The sequence below is a fragment of the Canis lupus genome, chromosome 8 (genome assembly GCF_048164855.1).
Source record: "Canis lupus baileyi chromosome 8, mCanLup2.hap1, whole genome shotgun sequence".
NCBI lineage: Eukaryota > Metazoa > Chordata > Mammalia > Carnivora > Canidae > Canis > Canis lupus.
This window is the reverse complement of record NC_132845.1, coordinates 14661370-14683569: the sequence shown is the minus strand read 5'-3', so window position 1 is coordinate 14683569 and position 22200 is coordinate 14661370. Positions and strand designations below refer to the sequence as shown.

At 43.5% G+C, this 22200-nt stretch overlaps 1 protein-coding gene across 12 annotated transcripts in view; it reads left to right on the top strand.

Moving 5' to 3' along the window:
• MCOLN3 (mucolipin TRP cation channel 3) overlaps positions 1-22200 on the top strand; it is a 44814-nt gene that overhangs the window by 12652 nt on the left and 9962 nt on the right. For 6 of the 12 annotated variants that reach the window (XM_072834322.1, XM_072834315.1, XM_072834310.1 and 3 more), the window contains 6 exons: positions 6668-6897; positions 10658-10834; positions 15114-15267; positions 17298-17382; positions 17464-17560; positions 21510-21609. In XM_072834322.1, the coding sequence (XP_072690423.1) occupies positions 6668-6897; positions 10658-10834; positions 15114-15267; positions 17298-17382; positions 17464-17560; positions 21510-21609 (843 nt within the window). Of the gene's footprint in view, positions 1-2497; positions 2771-3150; positions 3300-3363; positions 3474-4034; positions 4567-6667; positions 6898-10657; positions 10835-15113; positions 15268-17297; positions 17383-17463; positions 17561-21509; positions 21610-22200 lie in introns of those variants that run through there. The other 6 variants (XM_072834321.1, XM_072834319.1, XM_072834317.1 and 3 more) reach the window with 6 other exon arrangements.

Here is a 22200-nt window from a genome sequence, read left to right as displayed (position 1 = left end):
AACATTGAAGACTACAAAATAATGCCATCTTTGTGAATAAAAATATGCACAAATTATTTCTATTTATTATGGATACACATATGTGAGAAAATATCACAAATAAACAACTTATGATGATTTATACCAATTCATGACAGACGGTTACTTTTGGGAAGGGATGGTTAACTTTATAATATTTTATTTCTCATAATAAAAAGACTGGAAATAAATCAAATGACATGTAAAATTTGTTGTATTTGGGAGCTGTATTTTAGTTATTTTTTGTGCTTTTCTTTTTTTTTAATTTTCTTAAAATTAAAAAATTGTCTTCTAGACCATAAGATCTTTAAGAGCATACAATGTTATTACAATATTATCAACTTTTCCCTATGCTGTACTTTTTATCTCTATGTACCACCTATTGATTTTTGACAAAGATGACAAAATAACGTAGAGAGGAAAATTAAACCTTAATAGTCAACATAATAATATTATTGGCTCAAAGGAATATACTGACGTCAAGTCTAAAGGAAGACAGGAAATGCTGACATGCTGAGTCAAAGATTAAGGTCAACATTTCTGGAGAGCATGACAGGAGCACATTAGAAAGCACCAGTTTAGATCTAGTCAATCTTGCTTGTTATTGTTGCCATGTTATAAGTGTGTGTTCCTGGTCTTGCTAGTGAGTACATCTTGCAAATAAAATAACATTAATATGTTTATATACATAGAGTACATTGTGCTAATCCTCTGGATAGTATGGTATTTCAAGAAATAACAAGTTTTACAAGAAATACAATCATTATATTATACACCAGAAACTATTATAACATTGTGTGTCAACAGTACCTCAATACCGAAAAAAGAAAGACATAACCAATTACCAAATAAGTGAAATATTAATTTCATATTAAAAAAAAGCAAAAGAGAAAAAGGAGAAAACATAAATTGACCATATATATGTATATCTGGATTCTCTGTTCCATTGTCTATATATATTTTTTAAGTCTCTTTTCATGAATACCAAACTGTCTTCCTTATATAGCTTTATAATAAGTTTTGAAATCAGGTAAGGTACATTCTCCAAATTTGTCCTTATTTTTAAAAAATGCTTTGGTTATTCTTGGCTTTTTGCATTTACATATTCATTTTAGAATCAGCTTGTCAATTTCTACAAAAGAGCTTTCTGGACTTTTGACTGAAATTGAGTTGAAAGTATAAATGAATTTGGTGAGAACTGATATATTAACAATATTGACTCTTACGATCTATGAACATGGTTGATTTTTTCATTAATTTAGATCTTCCAAAAATTAAAAAAAAAATCAATATTTACAAGCACATGAAATATGCCAGGCACAGTATTGGGTGCTTTACATGTATACTATTAATTAAAATTCTATCATTCCTTTCATTGGACAGATTAAACACAGAAGGAAATAGGGAGGTGGAGAGGCTCAGTAATTCCCCACAGTCAGTAAATGGAATGAAAGGGTTGGGCCCCCATTCATTAGACTCCATTTTCTATTCTTCAGTTTACTTACCTCAGCTCCATCTAGGGTTAAGTGAGGGCCACCATTTATGCCTGTGAACCTCTCTAAAGTTCAGATTGTTCCTGAACAATCAAGCATTTCAAACTCCCACTGTCCTAAGGACTTTACTAAGGAAGTAGTGTTAAATCATGTGGAAGCATGTGGGCATTAGAGATTAAATTATATTTTCCAAATTACACTTGAGAACCAAGTGTGCCTGCCAATTGCCCACTTTTTAATATCTACCATGTTCACAGCACCTGGGATCCGGGTTTATGAACAGCATAAAATTCTTGTGCCCCACTGCAAGAAAAGATATTTCTATTTATTAATTATCCATGCAAACTGGTTTAGGATTTTTAAAAGGTTTTATAAAAGATCTGATAGCTCTTGATATAGTTTTGAGGCCTTGCCTGTTATGGGTATTCAGTGACCTTTACAAACTTAACCGTGCCCCCCACTCCCACCCCCAGTAACTTAAAAAGCAATTACAACAAGCCGGAAGTGGCTGTAATTAAAATTAATCAAAGTTTTGATCTATTTCTGACAAGCAGTAAGCTCAGGTTTAATTTTTAAAAAGAATTCATGAAGAAAAAGGTCATAGTGGGAGATGTACTCTTAAGGAAAAAAAGAATGGATGACACTTGGTAAGGATGGTAAGGCGGGCTTTATTTAGGGCCGTCCAGAGAGTTCTAGGGACCACTGCAATAGGACTTTATGATGGGGGGGGAGACGAGGCGCAACTCCTACTACCACGTGGGCAAGTGGAATCTGATGGGGGGGGGGGGGCAGTGAATGGGAAATCACTACCAGGAGAAAGCAACAAGGTCGTTTTGGCTAAACCCACCTAGCAGGATTCTTGCTGAAAACAGCCCAGGCGGATCTGACTTCACCTGGGGGCGGGGAAACGACCTAGTCACTCGTTGAGGGCCATCGGATATTGAGGATGTGTGTGTGCGAGGGGGGGGGGGCGCGTTTTGGTTAGTCTGACTTAGCAGGGCTCTTGCTACAACTGGATTTGAGAAGCAAATACAGAAATAAGCCAGGAGGGCTGTTAGCAGCCTAGCTAATGTTTGGCCACGCAGACAGTCCTTGTCACGACCTCAAGTCTGTCCGGCCACATTCCTTCTGAGAGCTTCCCAGGGCTTCCTGTCCCAGCGCGCGGCCTAGAGGCTTCCAGAGAACAGTCTGCACGCAGTCCTGCAAAGCCCAAGGCCTAGAGCACGTATGAGGCTCCGGTTTGAAGAGTCTTGCACTGGGTGATTCCCCCGACGCGGGCCAAGGAATGGACTGCGCGCAGGCCCCCGCGGCCGGGCCGCCCACACCCCCGCACCTGCACCCCCCGCACCAGCACCCCCGCACCTGCACCCCCCGCACCTGCATCCCCGCACCTGCACCCCCGCACCTGCACCCCCGCGGCCGGGCCGCCTGCACCCCCGCACCTGCACCCCCCGCACCTGCACCCCGAGCGCCGCGAAACCCGAGCCGGGCTGTGCGGCCTGTTTGTGGGAGCAGGGAGGGGCGTGACGGGGCTCAGGGACGCGCGCGGCGCCGGGGGCCCACCCAGGAAGGGCGGGGAAGGGAGTGGGCGCGAAGCGGAGCGGCTCCCGAGCCGCGGGGCCGAGCGGGGAGGATGTCACCGGCGGCAGCTGGCGGCCGCGGGACCCGCGCGCGACGGGGCTGAGCCGGTCCGGGGCTCCGGGAGCGGCCGGGCTGCCGCGCCCCCTGCGGCCGAGAGGACCCGCGCCCGCCGCAGGGAGTCGAGCCCGGCGCCGCCCGCGGCATCAGGTGTCGAGGGAACGGCGCCCGCGGGTGCGGGGGGACGGCGATGAGGCGAGCCGTCGGCCACGCGCAGCGGGAGGGTCGGGGCCCCGGGCGTCGGCGCCATGGAGGGGCCCCGGGGGCCGGCGGGGTGCGAGCTGCAGCGCGTGGGCTCCGCGCCCGCCCAGCCGTCGGCGCAAGGTCGGGGCCCTCGGGCGGCGGGGGCCGGGCTGGGGCCCGGGGGGTGCGGGTCCGGGCGGGGCGGATGGACGCTCGGGCGGCGGGGGCGCGGCGGGGGCGGGGGCGGGGGCGGGGGGGGTCAGGGCGGGTGTGCGCTGGGGCGGCGGGGGTCCGGGGGTCCGGGCGGGGCGGGTGGACGCTCGGGCGGCGGGGGGCGCGGCGGGGGTCCGGGCGGGGGGCGCCCCGGCGGCGCGGCCCGGAGGCTCAGCGGCCCCCCCCGCCCGGCGCGAGGCCCCCGCGAAGCCTGAGTCCGGGGAGGGGGGGGCGAGCGCAAGAAGCGGCCCGCGGCCCCCCGGCGCGGGGGAAGACCCGGGGGCCGAGCGCGTCCCTGCGCAGCCAGCCTCTAGGCTCCAGGGGCCCCCGGGGGGCGGGGGGAGGAAACGGGGCCGCAGCCGGGGCCTGGGCGGGCGGAGGCGGACCGCGCACCCCCCCGCGGGCAGACCCGCGCCTCGGGGATCGGGGGGTCGGCGTGGGAGCTGGTGCAAGGCAGACGGGAAGGGGCTCCTGGGGCCCAGGCGCTTAAGCGTCCGCCCTCGCGGGAGGCCGGCTCCCCGCGGCGCGGGATCGAGTCCCGGGGGCTCCCCGCCCAGCCGGACGGTCCGCGTCCCCCCCGCATCTGCGGGCTCCGTCTCTCAACAAACAAATCTTAAGAAGAGGAAGAAAGGAGGGAGGGAAGGAAAGAAAAGACTTTGGTGTCTGGTGAAGTGAGAGAGCGCTTCTGGAGAACTTCACTCACTCGGTCCCTGTGAGGTCTTTCTCTTCACGCACCTTCCCCGGCTTCCTCCCCCCGCGGGGCCCCTTGCGGGGCGGGGGGGGGGGGTCGGCGCTCCTTCCGCGGCGCGCGGCCTGACCCTTTGCAGGGTTTTTTAAAAAGGATTTTATTTATTCACGAGAGACACAGAGAGCGGCGGAGCCACAGGCGGAGGGAGAAGCGGGCTCCGTGCTGGGAGCCCGACGCGGGACCCGATCCCGGGACCCGGGGTCACGCCCTGGGCCGAAGGCAGGTGCTCGACCGCTGAGCCCCCCGGGCGCCCCCACTTGGCAGTTTTGTAAGGTGCGCGCCCCGAGGCGTCTCCTCTGTGCCTCGGCCAAGCTACGTTTGCAGCAAGTGTAGTGGCGCGACCTTGTGAACGAAACGCCGGCCTCTGGGGCAACCTGACGCCCCGTGCTGGATCGCGCCCTCTCTGCTCCTGGGGTTACTGTTACACGTTGTGCCTTGTTTGTTTCCACCTTACTTTTTCCTTGTATCAAAAGAGAAAGAGCTTCTGGGTCCTCCAATCCTTAATTTCCCAACAGGCTTTATTATTACCAGCCTCGCTACTGCTGATGGTATTCATGTGCAAGTTTTGATTTACGGTTTTAAAATCCCGTTTAAATCTTTAAATGCTGCCTTTTGAAGAAGGAAATAAAATGTTCTTGAATGGAAAGCCTAAGGAATTGATAGCTTTTTTTCCCTCCCTTACGTCTTTGCCTCATACTTTGCACTTTAAGACGTAAGAACCGTACTTGAAGGAGTTCTATCGTAATTTATTCATTTTGAAGATACGGCAGATGCTATTTTTTATGCCGGTGTGAACTGTTTTATGCTTGGCTGACTCAGCACTGCCCTTGTTAATCTTTTCACTAATTAAGATTGTAAAGACTTGCCCCATAGCTAGTTTTGATGGCTAATAACTTTTATCTATTATTTGGAGATGTCGGGTTTGCTAAGAATGGTTGAATCAGAACCAAAAGTGGGATTCTGTGTTTGGAAAGCAGTGTGATACCTAAACAGAGACTTGTTAGATGCTCTATTACTATAGTTTGACTCCCTCCAACCCCCACCTTGATTTCTGAGTAGAAGTCACTGTAAAAATCTCTCATGGAGCAGGCCTTTCTGTTCTGTGTGGAAGATCTCGACTCTCCCGGGTGGTTTGGGGTATTCTATTTTGAACAGGTTTCCATAATATTAAGTAATCTGAATGAAAATCCAAGGTAGGTCCCCACTTCTGGAGTGACATCTTTGTCATTTTGGACTACAAAGGCAATAAAAATAGCCCTATCTTCAAAGAGACAAAAGAAATAGTGGATAGGAGGTACTTTGAAAAGCAAAATGTACTACATAATATTAGGCCTTCAATAAAAATCAAATACGAGTGATTGGGATTTGGACTTAAATTGAGCTTCTGCATTCCCCTTTGGGGAGCAGTTAAGTTTCCTGAGCCTCCACTGCCCCTTAGGAATCTTGTTTCCTGTTTAGGAAGCTGACTTGGCTGTTAAGGCTATAGGGGGAGTGAGGCTGCGTGCTCAGTGTTGAACTCTGTGCAAGGGCTTTATTTGCATTTTTATTTAATAAGAATCATATGAGGATAGGTATTGTTATTACCCTTTTGCAGAAGAAAAAGCTGAGGCTCAGAGAGGCCGAGTGACTTGCCTAGGGTCACAGAAGTGTCAAGCCCTAGAACCAGGATTACATACTAAACATGGCCTTAGTTCCCTACACCACACCTTGCTACCTTTAACTCAGTGTTTTTTTTTTTAAGACTTTATTGGAGAGCATAAGCAGGGGGAGGGGCAGAGGGAACACAGACTCCTCACTGATCAGGGAGCCCAAGGGGGGGCGGGCACTGGATCCTAGGACCCTGGGATAATGCCCTGAGCTGAAGGCAGGTGCTTAACCGACTGAACCACCCAGGCGCCCCTAACTCAGCGGTTTTAAACTTATTTTGATAATCTGATGAAACTTTATCGCTGCAGGAAAAATGGCCATATCTTCATATACACAAAATTTTGCCTATAATTTCGGAGGCTACCTACCTTCTAAAACTCTTCCATAAGCTTTCAGGTCACCCTGCTCTAACTGTATCTGTTACTGAAGGAGGCACAGGGTGTATACCTGCTATCTAAATGTCCAGATATTCCTCTACCAGTAGAAGCAGCCCATGAATTCAATAACTGTCAACTGAGCGAAAATTTACTTAGTAACTGAAACAAAAAGAAACAGGACATGTTACACTCTAGTCGATTCTATAAACATCTAAAGTGCAATTTAGAACAATGGTGTATTTGAAACCAGATCTTTTGTTTGGGCTTCTTCAACTATCCTACTATAGCAAAGAATAAAGATTAGTGCCTTTAGTTACAGAATGTAAACAATCTTTTTTTTCTCCCCCTAGAGATGGCAAATCCTACGGTTGTTATAAGTAGCTGCAGCTCTCATGAAGAGGAAAATCGTTGCACTTTTAGCCAGCACACATCGCCCTCTGAGGAGCTTCTGTTAGAAGACCAGATGAGGCGAAAACTCAAATTTTTTTTCATGAATCCTTGTGAAAAGTTCTGGGCTCGAGGTAGAAAACCATGGAAGCTTGCCATACAAATTCTAAAAATTGCAATGGTGACTATCCAGGTAAGCATCTCAAATCGCCAGTTTAGCGAAGACCTCTTTTAGTAACAGAGGAGTAAGGACAGTTGTTTTTTCTAACTCTGAACTGTATGTATAATGGAGATCAATAAATAAGGAAACACACAATCTTAAACCCCTCTCTCTGCAGTGTTTGTGAAAGAAGACTGAGGTTTTCCCCTTTTTTCCCCTTCTTATCTTTCCTTAACTATTTTAGTTGCATAATAGAATCAGTTTTTAGGAAAAGAAAATTTTAACATTTGCTTTTTAATAAAGAAGCTGAAGGTTTCTAAATCAGCCATGAAAACTAGTGGTTGCCCAACCAGAGGATTCTTTTCCTTCCTAGTTTCCCGGAAATTTCTCTCTCTTCAGAAACTTTAAAGGTTTCTGTTGATGCGAGTGCTTGGATTCTCATAGCCCTATAGTGGGAAAATGTGGAGTTAACTATAAAGGAGTGGCATAGGTAGTGAAATGTTATGAGACTTCATTTTAGGAGAGTTTGAATCTCATTTCCTTGACATTTTTTCTTTATCAATACTGATTGTGATTTACTCTTGTGAAGATATATTTTCCTACTGGTGAGAGTAATTATCCCATTTTACAGATGAGAATACTGAGGCTTAATGAGGTAAAATAAAGAAGAATGGAGCTGGGATTCAATTCAGATTTTATTCTAAGACCTGTGTTCTTAATTACTCCTAAATTTATCTAACCATCCTCTGTTTCCTAGAGTGGTCAGGAGGAAAAGTGACCAATGGTTTAAGATATTAAGGCTGTTAGTGCATTTAGGTACATTCTTAAAAGGAACTGAGGGTTTTTCTTTTTTTAAAGATATTATTTTTAAGTGATCTCTACACCCAACATGGGACTTGAATTTACAACCCCGAGATCAAGAGTCGTATGCTCTCTGAGGGTTTTTCTTTTCTTTCTTTCTTTAAAAAGATTTATTGGGGGGGGGAGGGGACAGAGAGAGAGAGAGAGAGAGAGAGAGGGAATCTCAAGCAGACTCAACACCAAGCATGGAGCCCAACAGAGGGCTTGATCCCACAACCCTGAGATCATGACTTGAGCTGAAACCAAGAGTCTGTCTCTCACCCAAGTGAGCCACCCAGGTGCCCCGGGTGATGTTTCTTAATTGTGGTGTTTCTTTAATCTGTATTAGAACAGCCAAACAAATACTACATAAAGACTTTGTAACTGAGCAAAGAAGTGTCACTTGGTGACAGGTACCCTCTTCTCAGAGGGAAGAAGGTAGACTTCCTGTTCATTTGGAGATTTTGTGTCTGCAGGAGCAAAAAGAAAGATGTCTGCAATGATGGGCACCCTCCTAAATGTTCCCTTTCCCCACAGCCTGGCACAGTCTCTGGGTTACAGGGGTTTTCTCTCTGCCATGGGTATCCCTTGAGGTCAGGGACCATTGCTTCTGCACTGCATCCTTGGGACCCAGCTCAGTGCCGGCATGTGGGGGGGAATTCATCGATAATTGGTCTTTGGGAATTTTCTGGAGGCTTTTTGTCATCAGCTTCATTAGATGTAAAATCCTTGGCCATCATCTTACTGGGATTTATATAGGATACTTGGCTTAAAGAGGCTCTTCAGAGATAGAAGTCCAGTTAGATGGGGAGCACTGACATGTGTGGGGTGCAGGGCATATACATCACAAGGAGAGGTGAAAAGAGAAGAGATTTTTGTGCTCTATTTTGCTCCAGTCAGACTCTAGACAACTTTGTGTAGCATGATAGTGTGGCTAGAACTTGGATTCAGTCTGTTAGACTTGGGTTCAGATTTTGACTATACACTTGGTAGTGATGTGACTTGAAAAAATTATTTAATTTCTCTGGGCGTTTATGTGCCTATCTATAAAATGGGATTAGTATGAAGGAAATTCCTGGTATGGCACATAGGTGCTCAGTGTTGTTTCCCTTTTCCGTATAAAATACACCCTGCCTCACTCTGGGATCCAAGTCAGAGTGTATGTTCTAAACTTACAGTGTGTGTGTGTGTGTGTGTGTGTGTGTCAAAAAGAAAGTGAGAGCAAGAGTGTGTGGGAGAGAGAAGGAGGGAGCAAGAGAGCAAGAGATTGAGATGATTTCGAAGGAAAGAGAAGGTGAAAGAGAAACTTGGAGTAAAGTTTCAGGTGTGATGGAAAGCGCTGATGTTAATATGACAGTGTAGCAGTTAAACAACTTTTTTGTACATGAATAACCGAGTTTCATGTAAAACTCTGGGGTCAATCCCAGATAGTAAGGATATATTATGTTAATATCCTTTAATTTAGAGATCAGTTGAAAGAATGTTTTTATTTTTGGTCTTATTGTCACAGTTTTGGTAACTGACAATTAACTATAGTGATTTGATAAGAGGACTTAGATTTATTTAAGACATTTCTTTTTTTTTTTTTTAAAGATTTTATTTATTTATTCATGATAGTCACACAGAGAGAGACAGAGAGGCAGAGACACAGGCAGAAGGAGAAGCAGGCTCCATGCACTGGGAGCCCGATGTGGGATTCGATCCCGGGTCTCCAGGATCACGCCCTGGGCCAAAGGCAGGCGCCAAACCGCTGCGCCACCCAGGGATCCCAGACATTTCTTATATTGCTTGTACACCTGCTTCAAAACCTTCTTGGTGTCCTGCACAATTCATTTAAAAAAATCTTCTACTTGGGGCACCTGGGTGACTCAGTGGTTGAGCATCTGCCTTTGGCTCAGGTCATTATCCCAGTGTCCTGGGATCAAGTCCTGCATCAGGCTCCTTGCAAAGCGCTTGCTTCTCCCTCTGCCTATGTCTCTGCCTTTCTCTAAGTGTCTCTCATGAATAAATAAATAAAATATTTTTAAAAAATCCTCTACTTGCTGTAGAAGAACTCTGCACCATCTGCCTCCAGCTTTTCTGCTGACTTTTTTTTCTTGCTGTTCCTTCAGTTGGATTGTCCTGGGATCCTCAGTACCCATCCCCCTCAAGTGCGAAGTTCCACTCTACCTTTTTAGCCTCTTTCCTGTGCTCCTTAAATGTCCCCACCTGAGTTATGCACGTACTTCAGGGGTTTTCTTTCTTTCTTTCTCTTTCTTTCTTTCTTTCTTTCTTTCTTTCTTTCTTTCTTTCTTTCTTTCTTTCTTTCTTTTTTATTGATATCATACCTGTGATCTCCCAATATGGTTTTTTAAAAACATATTTTATTTAAATTTAATTTGCCAACATATAACACCCAGTGCTCATACCATCATTCCAGTGCCCTCTCATTGTTTCTTTCTTAAGGAAACCTTTCCATTTCTTTAGGTACAGTGACCTTGCTTCTCTAAACTCCTAAAGGAGGGGATCCCTGGGTGGCTCAGTGGTTTGGCGCCTGCCTTCGGTCCAGGGTGTGATCCTGGAGTCCAGGGATCAAGTCCCACATCAGGCTCCCTGCATGGGGCCTGCTTCTCCCTCTGCCTGTGTCTCTCCCTCTCTCTCTATGTGTCTCTCATGAATAAATAAATACAATCTTTAAAAAAAATAAACTTCTAAAGGAGGACGTCTCTGAGCTAAAGCTTTTGATGGGGACAGCAGCATTAAGTAAGATCGTACGTGAAAATGTGCAAAACCACTTTTTCTTTCATTTGAAAACTAAAAGCCTACCTTATCCTCAAGGCTAAATTAATTTACAGCTACCAAAAGTTTAATTTCTGTTGAATATTCAGGATTAATTAGACATTGACTCTTGAATAAATAAATTGACCTTTTATTTTCTTGTTTTTGTCGCTCCCTTTTCCTTTTTTCTTTTAAGCTGGTCTTTTTTGGGCTAAGTAACCAGATGGTTGTAGCTTTCAAGGAAGAAAACACTATAGCATTCAAACACCTCTTCTTAAAAGGATATATGGACCGAATGGATGACACATATGCAGTGTACACACAACGTGATGTATATGATCAGATCATCTTTGCAGTGAACCAGGTAAATCAAGTATGTGCATTCTTACTTGGGAGAAAGAACAGACAGGGAAATTGTTAGCCATGTACACAATAGAAACTGACATTCTATCGTAGAAGGGTGAACGTTTCTGTGGTGATATGTATAAATGATATGCATAAAACCATTGTAAAATAATTTTTAAAAAATATCACCATCAAACTGTGAACCTAGAAATTGAGAAAAGCTTTTGTTTATTAACAGAGAGACAGAAACTTTAAAGACTTAATTAAAAAAATCAGAGCTAGGGGTTGGCATGAATGCCTCAAAGATTTAAAATTATTAACCATGGCCTTGGTTGTTAGTAGCCATTAAGTCTTGGGAGTTTATACTTTCAGGGGCCCTTAACAAATAATGAGAATATTAACTTTGCAGAGCACATATAGCAACTAAGACCTGAAAATTCATTTAAAAAATAAGGGCTTTGTGTCAGACATGACAATGATTTTATTGTAATATTGATTCACTGCCCCCCCCCAAATAAAAATTATAGTGTAATTACAGTTCTTCATTATCTAGAGATAATCTGCACTGTGAGATAGTAAATTGCTAGAATGACATATCTGTTTGTGGCACCAAGGCTTTCTGTTAACACTAGGATTGTGTAAACTGGCCAGAAATCTACAGTAATAGAAGTAAACTGTGTAAGTTACTAAACAGAACAATGGATCTGTGTGAAAAATTTCTCTGTCAAGGCAGAGCTGCAGAGGCAAGTGAGGACAGACACGCAGCCTGATTAAAGCCCCTGGAGGCCACAGCCACTTGGGGGCCCCATTGATCAGTCCCACAGGTCACCTGCCTTCCAGCCATAGTTCCACATTCCTGTCCCAGAGTCCTGTGACTCAAGCTCCAGGGCTGCCCTGTAGTTGGACACAGTCCTGCACTTGCCCCTGACCATCTAGCTCTTACACAGACCTCCATAAAGAGTCTTATTAGGTCAGCAAGGAAGTTTGGTCATAGCCAAAAAATGTTAGCAAGTTACCTGCAGTCCCCTTGCACCTTAGATCTTTTATGTTTCAAGATCTTAGAAAGTTTAAGACATACAATTTCTGTGGTCAGGAGGTTTGTATCTTTACAATACAATTCCTGTGAGGATTGCTTCAAAAATAGTGGGCACTCAGAAGGGCTAGGGACCTCATACTCGTATGACTCTACTTCATGACCCCTGCCTGTCTTTCCAGCTTTACTTCTCATCACGCACCATTGCAGGCACACTGTTCTACTTGGGACCTTACCACATTCAAGATCTTTTACCTTCTTTTTCATTTAATGGACTGTTTACCTTCCCACCCCCAATATAAATCTACCAATTTGTCTCTGAGTAGCTTTAGCAAGGCTTAATACACTTATTTCCTTGAATAGAGAATAAAACCCTCAAAACCGAGTATCTCCACTGTTATACTACTCACCCCCTACATGTAGGACATAATGCTGCTTAACAACTTATGCAGCTTCCTTTTATTACCATAGATTTCTGGCCCCTTCCCCCAGTCCCAGTGCTAACAGAGAGCTTAGTGCTGTAATTATATATCCTGTCCTAGGAGTTTATCATGTCACTGTGAATTGGTCAGTTCTAATAATGAGGAGCAACTATTGCATTATAATAATTTTTACCTTATCATAAATTTGACAAACATTTGAATACCTATTCTATGCCTCCTACTGTTTTAACTGCTGGGGTTGGAACAGTGGCCTTGATAAGTTCCTTGTCCTGTGGAATTTACATTCTAATGCAGGAAATGGATTTTAACAAGTTCAATCAAAATCATTTGGTTTCAGATACTGATGAGTGCTATGAAGTAAAATTAAGTAGCATAAGGGCATTAACAATTGCCTTCAGGTGGTCAGAAAAGGCCTCTCTGAGGCGTGGAAGTCTGGGGAAGAATATACCAGGCTGAAGGAGTAGCAACAGCAAAGGTTCTCGAAGCCAGAAAATGATAGGTATGCTTGAGGAAGAACAAAGGAGGTGAGTATGGCTGGGCTAGGTCTGGTCTCTCAGGGCTTTTTAGGCCCTGGAAAGAAGCTTTGAAATTTATTCTGAAAGAGACTGGAAGCCATGGGAGGGCTTTCAGTAGGGGAGAGACTTCAATATACATTAGCAAAGGCTAGTATTTATTCTCCAAATGTTTAGTATCTGTTGTGTATCAGATATTGGGTTTTGTTTTTTAAAGATTTATTTATTTGAGAGAGTGTGTGTGTGTTTGTGTGAGCGGAGGGAGGGCAGAGGGAGGAGACAAGCAGACTCTGGTGAGCCCCAACATGGGGTTCAATCCCCAAATCCAGAGATTATGACCTGAGCTGAAATCAAGAATCAGATACTCAGCCACCTGAGCCACCCAGAGACCCCTCAGATACTGTTTTTGGTGCATGGGTACTAGTGACCAAATAGACAAGTCGAGGAAATCATATTTTAATAGGGAGAGATAAGCAGTATATAAGATAATAAACAAGGATATTATTTGTCAGTTGGTTATAAGTATACTATATTAAAAAAAAAAAAGCAGGCAGAGTAAATGAATGGAGGTGGTCAGGAGAGGACTCTCTGGTAAATGACAGGTGGACAGGGCAGACCAGAGTGTGGGGAGGTATGCTGTAGCCATCTCAGGGAGGAGCCCTCCAGGGAGAAGGGGTAGCATGAACAGAGCATAGAACAGTTTTGTGTTTTGGGTATCGCTGTCCTAAGGGCATTACATGCATTAATTTCACTTATTTCTGTAACAGTCTCATGAGTTCCATATGGAGACTAGACTGTGGTGAAAGGCAGATGGCAGGCAGGAAGACCACTGAAGAGATTCAGCTTGTCAGGGTGAGAGATGAGGGGGTGTGGACAAGGGTGAGAGCAGTGAAGGTGATGAGAGGCAGATTTGGGGTATAATTTGAAAGTAATGCACAATTTTCTGATGGACCAGAAGTGGAGTATGAGAGAAAGAGGCTAAAGGATCATCATTCCTAAGCTTTAGCCTGCAAAGCGGAGAGGCTTATGGAGTCACTGATTAAAAAGGGCATTTTCATGGAAGGAGCTAGTTTTTCTGTTGACACATTTATGTTTGAGATATCTCTTAGACACCAGAGGTGTCCTGCAGGCAGAGTGCTACCCAGTGGAATTCAGTGGAAAGGTCAGGAGATGTAAATTTGGAAGCCATCAGCATACAGATAATGTTTCAACACGGGACTGATTGAGATCACTTATGGAGAGAATGTGGATGAAGAAGTCGAGGATCAAATCCAAGGGCATTCTGAGACGTAGAGTTTGGCGGGAGCAGGATTCAGCAGAGGAGACTGATACTGTGTCCCAGAAGTCAAGTGGAAAAGTATCCTGGGAAAGCACTAGGCTGCATCAAACACATGGGCAGGCTACGTTAAATGAGAACCATGCCTCAGATGTGATAAAATGCTGCTCTTGGTGGGCTGGATGAGGCCTAGCTCAGCATCTATCCCATAAGGCTCAGATTATAAATGATTTATTTCATTTAATTTAGCATGTTTCACATGCATTGTTTCATAGGATTATTTATCTCTGTATCCATCCCATTAAATTGTTAATTCCAAAAGATGGATGCTTATCTTTGTATCACTAATTGTGCCAAACAGCATTGTTCATGGTAAGCCATGAAACACTTTTTTTCTACAGAAATCCATTCAGAGTTTTAGGTTGATGATTATTCCTAAGTACCATAAGATCCTCATTTGTAAAATCACATTTTATTTTATTTAGAGGACTCCCTGGGACAAGGGAATATTGCTGTGGAAGTGACTAAACTGTGTTCTTGCAAGGATAAAGAAGAAACAGGTTTTTGGGGGGAGTTATTTTGCATGTTAGCTTCCTATACTTGCCCTTTCCTATATTACAGCAGCAAAGCAGAACCCTGACCTTACAAGAAATAGTTCAGAGATAAAGTTCGTATTCACACTGAACGTAAAAATCAGTTCCTAAACATAGTTCTTTAAAGAAGGAAAGATCCACAGAGATGATGTGCTGTAAGCCTTTAATTTTGTAGACAAGAGACCAGAGGTTCAGAAAACTTGTGACTTGCCCACGCTCATAAAAATGAGACCCAAGCCCAGAACTCTAGTTTGGAAGTACTCTTGGCTGGCTGCTGTCCTGGTGCCCATGATCATGTCCTGTGCTCTGTGTATCACTGTGAATGTGAATGTCTCCACCTAGGACGCAGGTTGGAACCTGCCCATTTCACAGGAGGGGTGAGTAAAATCGTGGCTTCATTTCTGTCTGGCTGGTGTTCCCATCCCATTTTGTTTCTCTTTTCCGTTGAAGTACTTGCTTCTACGCAATACCTCGGTTGGGAATCATGCTTATGAGAACAAGGGGACGGAACAGTCTGCTATGGCAATCTGTCAGCACTTCTACAAGCAGGGAAACATCTGTCCTGGAAATGATACCTTCGACATTGATCCAGAGATTGAAACTGGTGATGTTCTTCAAAAGACTAGAGCTTCTATTTTTTAACTCCTTGATTCACACTTAAAATCAGCAATTTCATCTCTGAAAATGTTCATGTGGTCAGTGCTATTAGGTCATAGCAAGAAACTATGTAGGATTTATTATGTGTTGGGTACTGTGACTTATGATTTTAAAAAGCAACAAGAACAAACCAATAAGGCAAAATATGTTATTATCCTCATTTTATAGAAGAGTAAAGTATGGCTCAGAGTTAAGTGATATGGTCCAGATGGAGCTAGTGAGAGGTGGTGCTGAAATTTGACCCAGGCTATCTGTGCTCTTAGGCACTATATTCTTAGCCTCTGTGTTCCACTGCCTCTTGCACTGGATAAGCCAGTTAAGTACACTTACCTTACAAAACATTGTACCTGCAAATTCGTCATGCATATAAAACTCCCTCCCCTCAACTGCTCATCTCTACTTAAAATCTTTTTTTAATCATTTATTTGTTTATTTTTTAAGATTTCATTTATTCACTCATGAGAGACAGAGAGAGAGAGGCAGTGACATAGGCAGAAGGAGAAGCAGGCTCCATGCAAGGGAGCCTGATGTAGGACTCCATCCTGGGACTCCAGGATCATGCCCTGGGCCGAAGGCAGGCGCTCAACCGCTGAGCCACCAGGTGTCCCAACTACTTAGTATCTCTGATGGTTGGTTCGAGAAGGAACCAGAACCAGGACTTAGAATAGAATGGCTTATTTTATATATATATATATATATATATATATATATATATATATATATATATATATAATTTATTTATTTATTTATTTTTTTTAAGTAGGTTCCATACCCAGAGTGGAGCCCAGTGCAGGGCTTTTAAACTCACAACCCTGAGATTAAATTAGCTTAAGTCTTTAAGTTAAAAGTTAAATGTTCAAATGCTTTTCAAAATAGTCGCTGGGACATTCTTTGGAGGAGGATAGTAAAGGGTTACAGTACAAATTAGTGAAATCTTCTAAAATACTGTCTTCCTTTTTTTTAAGTGCTTAAGGAGAAATAATATTTAAAAAAATAGGTCCCTTAAATTCAGAAAATTTTATCTTAGGTACTACAAGTGCTTCACGTTTATGCTTAGGATACAAAAAAGAGAGAAGGGACTCAAAGTTTAGGCTCACAGAGGCAGGGAGGAAGATAGCATTCTATAGAAGACTAATGTGAGAGTTCAGGTCTCCTACCCCTTACCCACTCCAGAAATGCTGTAGCCACTTGTGTCTTAAAAATAAATGACTCATTCAGTCAGAGAAAGACAATTACATGGTTTCACTCATATGTTTGAATATAAGAAACAGTGCAGAGGACCATGGGGAAAGGAGGGAAAACTGGGAAGAAATGAGAGGAAGACAAACCATCAGAGACTCTTCACTCTGGGAAAGAAACTGAGTGTCGCTGGAGGGAGGTGGGTGGGGGATGAGGTGGGGGTGGGGTGACAGGGGGATGGGCATTAAGGAGGGCATGTGTTGAGATGAGCCCTGAGTGTTACACCCAATGGATGAATTACTGAACTCTACATCTGAAACTAATGATGTATTAGATGTTGGCTAATCAAATTAAAATTTATTTTTATTTTTTTCTTTTTTAAAAGAAGCAACTCAGAATTCTTCACCCAAATTGCTTCTAAGAGCCTTTTTAAATTTTTTTAAAAAGATTTTATTTATTCATTCATGAGCAACAGAGGGAGAGAGGCAGGGACATAGGCAGAGGGGGAAGCAGGCTCCATGCAGGGAGCCCAACGTGAGACTCAATCCCGAACCCTGGGATCACGCCCTGAGCCAAAGGCAGATGCTCAAGAGCTGAGCCACCCAGGTGCCCCCGAATTAAAATTTAAAAAGAAACAACTCATTGTAACCAAGTGGTACTGACGTTTAGCTTTTAAATCTGAATTCAGAAGAATAGTAGAATCGGAATATCTAGTCTTAAATGCTCTATCCTTTCAAGATGCAGGTCACTTCTTTATTTTAGGCTCTGTGCGTGACATTGTGCTCCTTTCCATGGCAGAGTGTTTCTCTGTAGAGCCAGCTGAGCCTTTCCACGTCGGAACACTGGAAGAAAATAAACTCAACTTAACGCTGGACTTTCACAGGTGAGGGAGGCAGGTGGGAGGGCAACCTCTGTGTCTGTGCGCATAGGTTTCCGCTGCACTAAAGCCTCCCCTGTCCCCTAGACTCCTCACGGTGGACCTGCAGTTTAAGCTGAAGGCCATTAATCTGCAGACCATTCGGCATCACGAGCTCCCTGACTGTTATGACTTTACTCTCACTGTAAGTGTGGGCTGGGCTGAATTTGGTTCCAGTCCCTGAATTTTTGAAGAAAAATTGTTTGACTTAGTTACACGCTTCATCTACCTGTATTAAAGCATGGTCAAATGTATGGGATGTCTGCACTTGAGTGTGCAGAGAGGAAGCGTTGGTATAGCTGCCTTTATTTCGTGATGGTACCTCGTTTACTTGTTAATTATCCTCTGTACCTCAGTGTAGGTTCTGGGAGGGCAGGGCCTATGCCTTGTTCAGTGCCTGGCACAGGGGAGGTGTTCAAATATAAAGGAGCAGAGGCTTCTGGGTTCTCTATAGTTGGCCCTTACCAGTCTGTGGCTGTCGGCTTACGGTTATTGCCAAGAGTTCTTGCTGCTGAGGCTCCTCACTGCAGGGGTGTGCGGCCTGTGGGTTATTGTTTGCAGTACCTTCCGTGGGCTGTGTCTGGATGCTCTGGCTCCTCCCCCTTCAGCACACGCTGTCGCATCTTTGTTCTCTATATTCCAGTGGCACGTGGAGCTATTAATGCTCTCTAGAGAGCACAGGATGCCTCTCTTGTGAGTTGATCACCTCATTAGGCTCAGGGTCAGTAATCCAATGCTGAGTGGGGCATATGTGGAACTGCATTTGATACAACTTGCCTTCATACGGTCCAGATTGCTGTTGCTTCGGCAGTACTTCGTACCAGAGCTACGTTCATGATATTCAACTAATTGGCTATGAGAAATCGAGTTTTCAGAGGTTGAGGTTAAAAAAGTTTCAGAATATAGTATAATTAATAATTATTCATATCATTTAACAGGAAAAAACACTAATACTATAAGACTATTTTGTATTAGGCTACAAATTTTGATCCTAATATTAGTCAAGAAGTTATGAGTTTTCAATATTACTTGATTTTTAAAAAAAGTGAGCCACTGTCCACAGTCTTCTCTCTTGTCCCTCCTCTCCCTTACCACCCCCTGTACCACTCTCAAACTGAGAGTCACCTTTCAGAAGTTTTATCATTCTCAAGGCTCAGTTCAACTGATCTCCTCTTTGTGGATTCTTTTTGTGATGCTTCAGATAGGAACACATCCTATGCTCTGAACTTCAGGGTTTTATTTTTATATTTTATTTTTTTTAAAGATTTATTTATTTATTTATGATAGAGAGAGACAGAGAGAGAGAGAGGCAGAGACACAGGAGGAGGGAGAAGCAGGCTCCATGCCGAGAGCCCGACGTGGGACTCGATTCCGGGACTCCGGGATCGCGCCCTGGGCCAAAGGCAGGCACCAAACCGCTGAGCCACCCAGGGATCCCCCTTTGGTTTTGTTTTTATATTTTATGTAGGCTCACCCACCTCCTCTTTTGTTTTGTGCATTTCTAGGCTTTTATCATCAACTCTACTAGATTGAAAGCTCCTGGAAGGCAGGAATCATTTTACTAATCTCTGCATCCCTCAAAGCACATAGTAGATGACTCAAATACTTGTGGGATGAATAAATGAAACATTTGTAAAATGTAGGCCCCTTCCCATGACTCAGTACAGTGATGAGAGCAACCTGGCCTGTTAGCTGCATGCAGCTGTTCTGTTTTTCCTGTTATTGCAGATTCAACCCAAGCTATGCCTGTGCATTGTGGATTTAGTGTTGTGTCTCACAGAACTATAGTAGAACTGATGCCCTAGAGGGTGGTTTAATAATAGTTCATGTTTACTTATAACTTTATGGTTATAAGTAAACATGAACTGGGGCACTATATGCTGATTTAAAATGCAGGGGCTTTGGAATCAGGCAAGCCTAGATTTTAATCTCGTTCACCAGTTAGTAGCTTATAACTTTAGGCAAATTACTTAATTGGTTTGAGTTCCAGTTTTCTCATTTGTTAAAACAGAATTAATGCCCACCTACCTAACAAAGTTGTGAAGACATCTATCTGTTATTTGTCTACCTATCTAATATACTTCATATATATGAAATATATAAAGGACCTCCCTTAGTACCTGGTATATAACAGCTATTTATGAAACTTTCCTGGGTGTGCCTGTAATTTGGATTCATCATGTAAAAATAATGCATTAACATTCATTCACAGCGGTTTAACATATTCTTGCATCATATATTTTGAAACTATTAGGTATATAAACATCTAGGATTCTTGTGTTCGTTTGAGGAACTAACTCTTACATCATTATGAAATGGTACTTTTTATGCCAGGAATATTCTTTGCTCTAAAATCTACTTTGTTTGACTTTAATATAACTACCCCAGCTTTCTTTTAAGTAGTGTTCCCCACTCTTTTGATATTAAGGTATTTGTGTCTTATGTTTAAAGTGGGTTTCTTTCTCTAGACAACATAGAGTTAAGTCTTGCTTTTTTCTGTGCTATCTAATCTGTTCTTAATCCCATCCATTATTTTTTCTTCTTTGTTTAAAGAATTGAACTTCTTTGGAGCCCTCCTGAGATGTGATTGACATTGAGCCAAAGTGTATTTACTCAGCAGATATTTAGTGAGCACCTACTATTTGTAAAGCCCAGAGACTGTGTGGGGAAAAGTATGGGTTCTCCTTGGCAAAGATTTCTGACTCATTCAAATAATATGAAGCATCTTTCCTTTGTGAGGCCATGGGCTGGGTCCTCCAGCAGCTGTGGAGGTATGCGACACTGACAACACTTTAAGTTGCTTGTCAAGGAAAGATGCTTACAGTCCAACATGAGAAACGGAGTGATCAGACTCACCAAATTTATTTGAAAATTTATATCTGCAGGCATGTCTGGTTACCCCACATGAAGAAGCTTCAGTAAAACTCATTTAAATGACAGACTTTTTTGTTTTTTTTTGAGAGAGAGAGCACAAGTGGGGGAACAGCCGAGGGAGAGGTAGAAGCAGGCTCTCTGTTGAGCAGGGAGCCCAGCAGGGGCTCAGTCCCTGGACCCCGGGGACATGACCTGAGCTAAAGGCAGATGCTTAACTGCTTAACTGCCTGAGCCACCCAGGTGCCCCTAAATGGCAGACTTTTGAAAGGATGTTTTTCCTTTAGGACTTGAGAGAGGAGGCACTAAAAACAAGCTGAACAAAACCAAAACTTATCTCCTTGCTTTCCCTATCCCGATAAGGGGAAAGTGGAGAGAGCTAGAAGGGGGAGACAGTAGGAATATGAAAGTTGTTCTGGTGTGGCTTTGTCCTGCTGGGTGCCTGATGTCCTGAAGTGGTGATCCTTGAAGCAAGACACAGCTGTTGACTCCCTGGCACCACATCCTTTTTTATATATGGTACTAGAGTGACTAAGAAATCTAGGTCCAGGGAATCCCTGGGTGGCTCAGTGGTTTAGCACCACCTTCAGCCCAGGGCGTGATCCTGGGGTCCCGGGATCGAGACCCGGGTCCGGCTTCCTGCATGTAGCCTGCTTCTCCCTCTACCTGTGTCTCTGCTTCTCTCTCTCTCTGTGTCTCTCATGAATAAATAAATAAAATCTTAAAAAAAAAAAAAAAGAGAAATCTGGGTCCAGAATGAAAACCTCCATCTGAAATGTTCCAAGCCTGAGATAATGAACCTCTGTCTTAGTAAGAATTATAACAGCACTGACGAACTATCGCCAGCTGAGTCCCTGGGTGGTGGGGAAAAGCATACTTGTATCAGCTCTTGTTCATACCAAGAGGACATCTAGAGGTAAAGAGGAGAGAGATCTCTTGTTTTATGAGTTGTCCAGAGCTGGAATACTGTCCTAGAAATATAGGATATTAGAGACTAAAAGATCTCAACCGAAGATCTTGTTCAACTTCCTCATTTCACAGAGAAATAAAGGGCATTTCCCAAGTTGAACAGAATTAGCATCAGCTCAGGGATGAGAGTCTGAGATGAGAATCTGGGTGGGTATCCGTTCACCTTAAAAGATTTGTTTCCTAATTAATATATAGAGACGTCTTGACTTTAAAAACTATAGCTGTGTTTTTGACACTTTTCCTGTTCTTCACAGATAACATTTGACAATAAGGCCCATAGTGGAAGAATTAAGATAAGTTTAGATAATGATATTTCCATCAGAGAATGTAAAGACTGGCATGTATCGGGATCAAGTAAGTGGTGAATTTTACTAGTTTTGAAAATGGTTACTAAATAAAAGAGCTATTAAATTACTGGGATATGTGGAGCAACAAATGAAAGAATTGGAGCATTCTCAAGTTCCTAATTCTCTGCAAATAGATCAACTCATTGTAGGGATCTGGTGTTCCAGGCAATTCATAAGTTATTAGTAATTGAAATGACTTTTACTGACCTCTACATGTGCCCTCACTGGCCCAGTTCTTACCAAAAAGTGCACACGACCCCCCAGGAAAAAAAAATCACATATGCCCAAAGTAATATTTATTGAGTGCTTACTGCATAAGAACTTCCCCCTACATTTTAATACTTTTAAAATTTCCTCGAGATAAGCAGCATCCCTATTTACACAAACTAAGAACCTAAGGCTTAGAAGTAAATCTTGGTGCCAGTAGTCATTACAGCCAGGGAGAAGTCAGGCTCACCTTGAAGCATCCCGCACATTATATTTATATTTAGGAATGAGGAAAGTGCCCATTCTTGGAAATATGGATATGGACATGCATTCAGCTATAGTCTAAGTACCATTGAGAATTTTGGGGCTGAACTGGAGAAAATTGACTGGA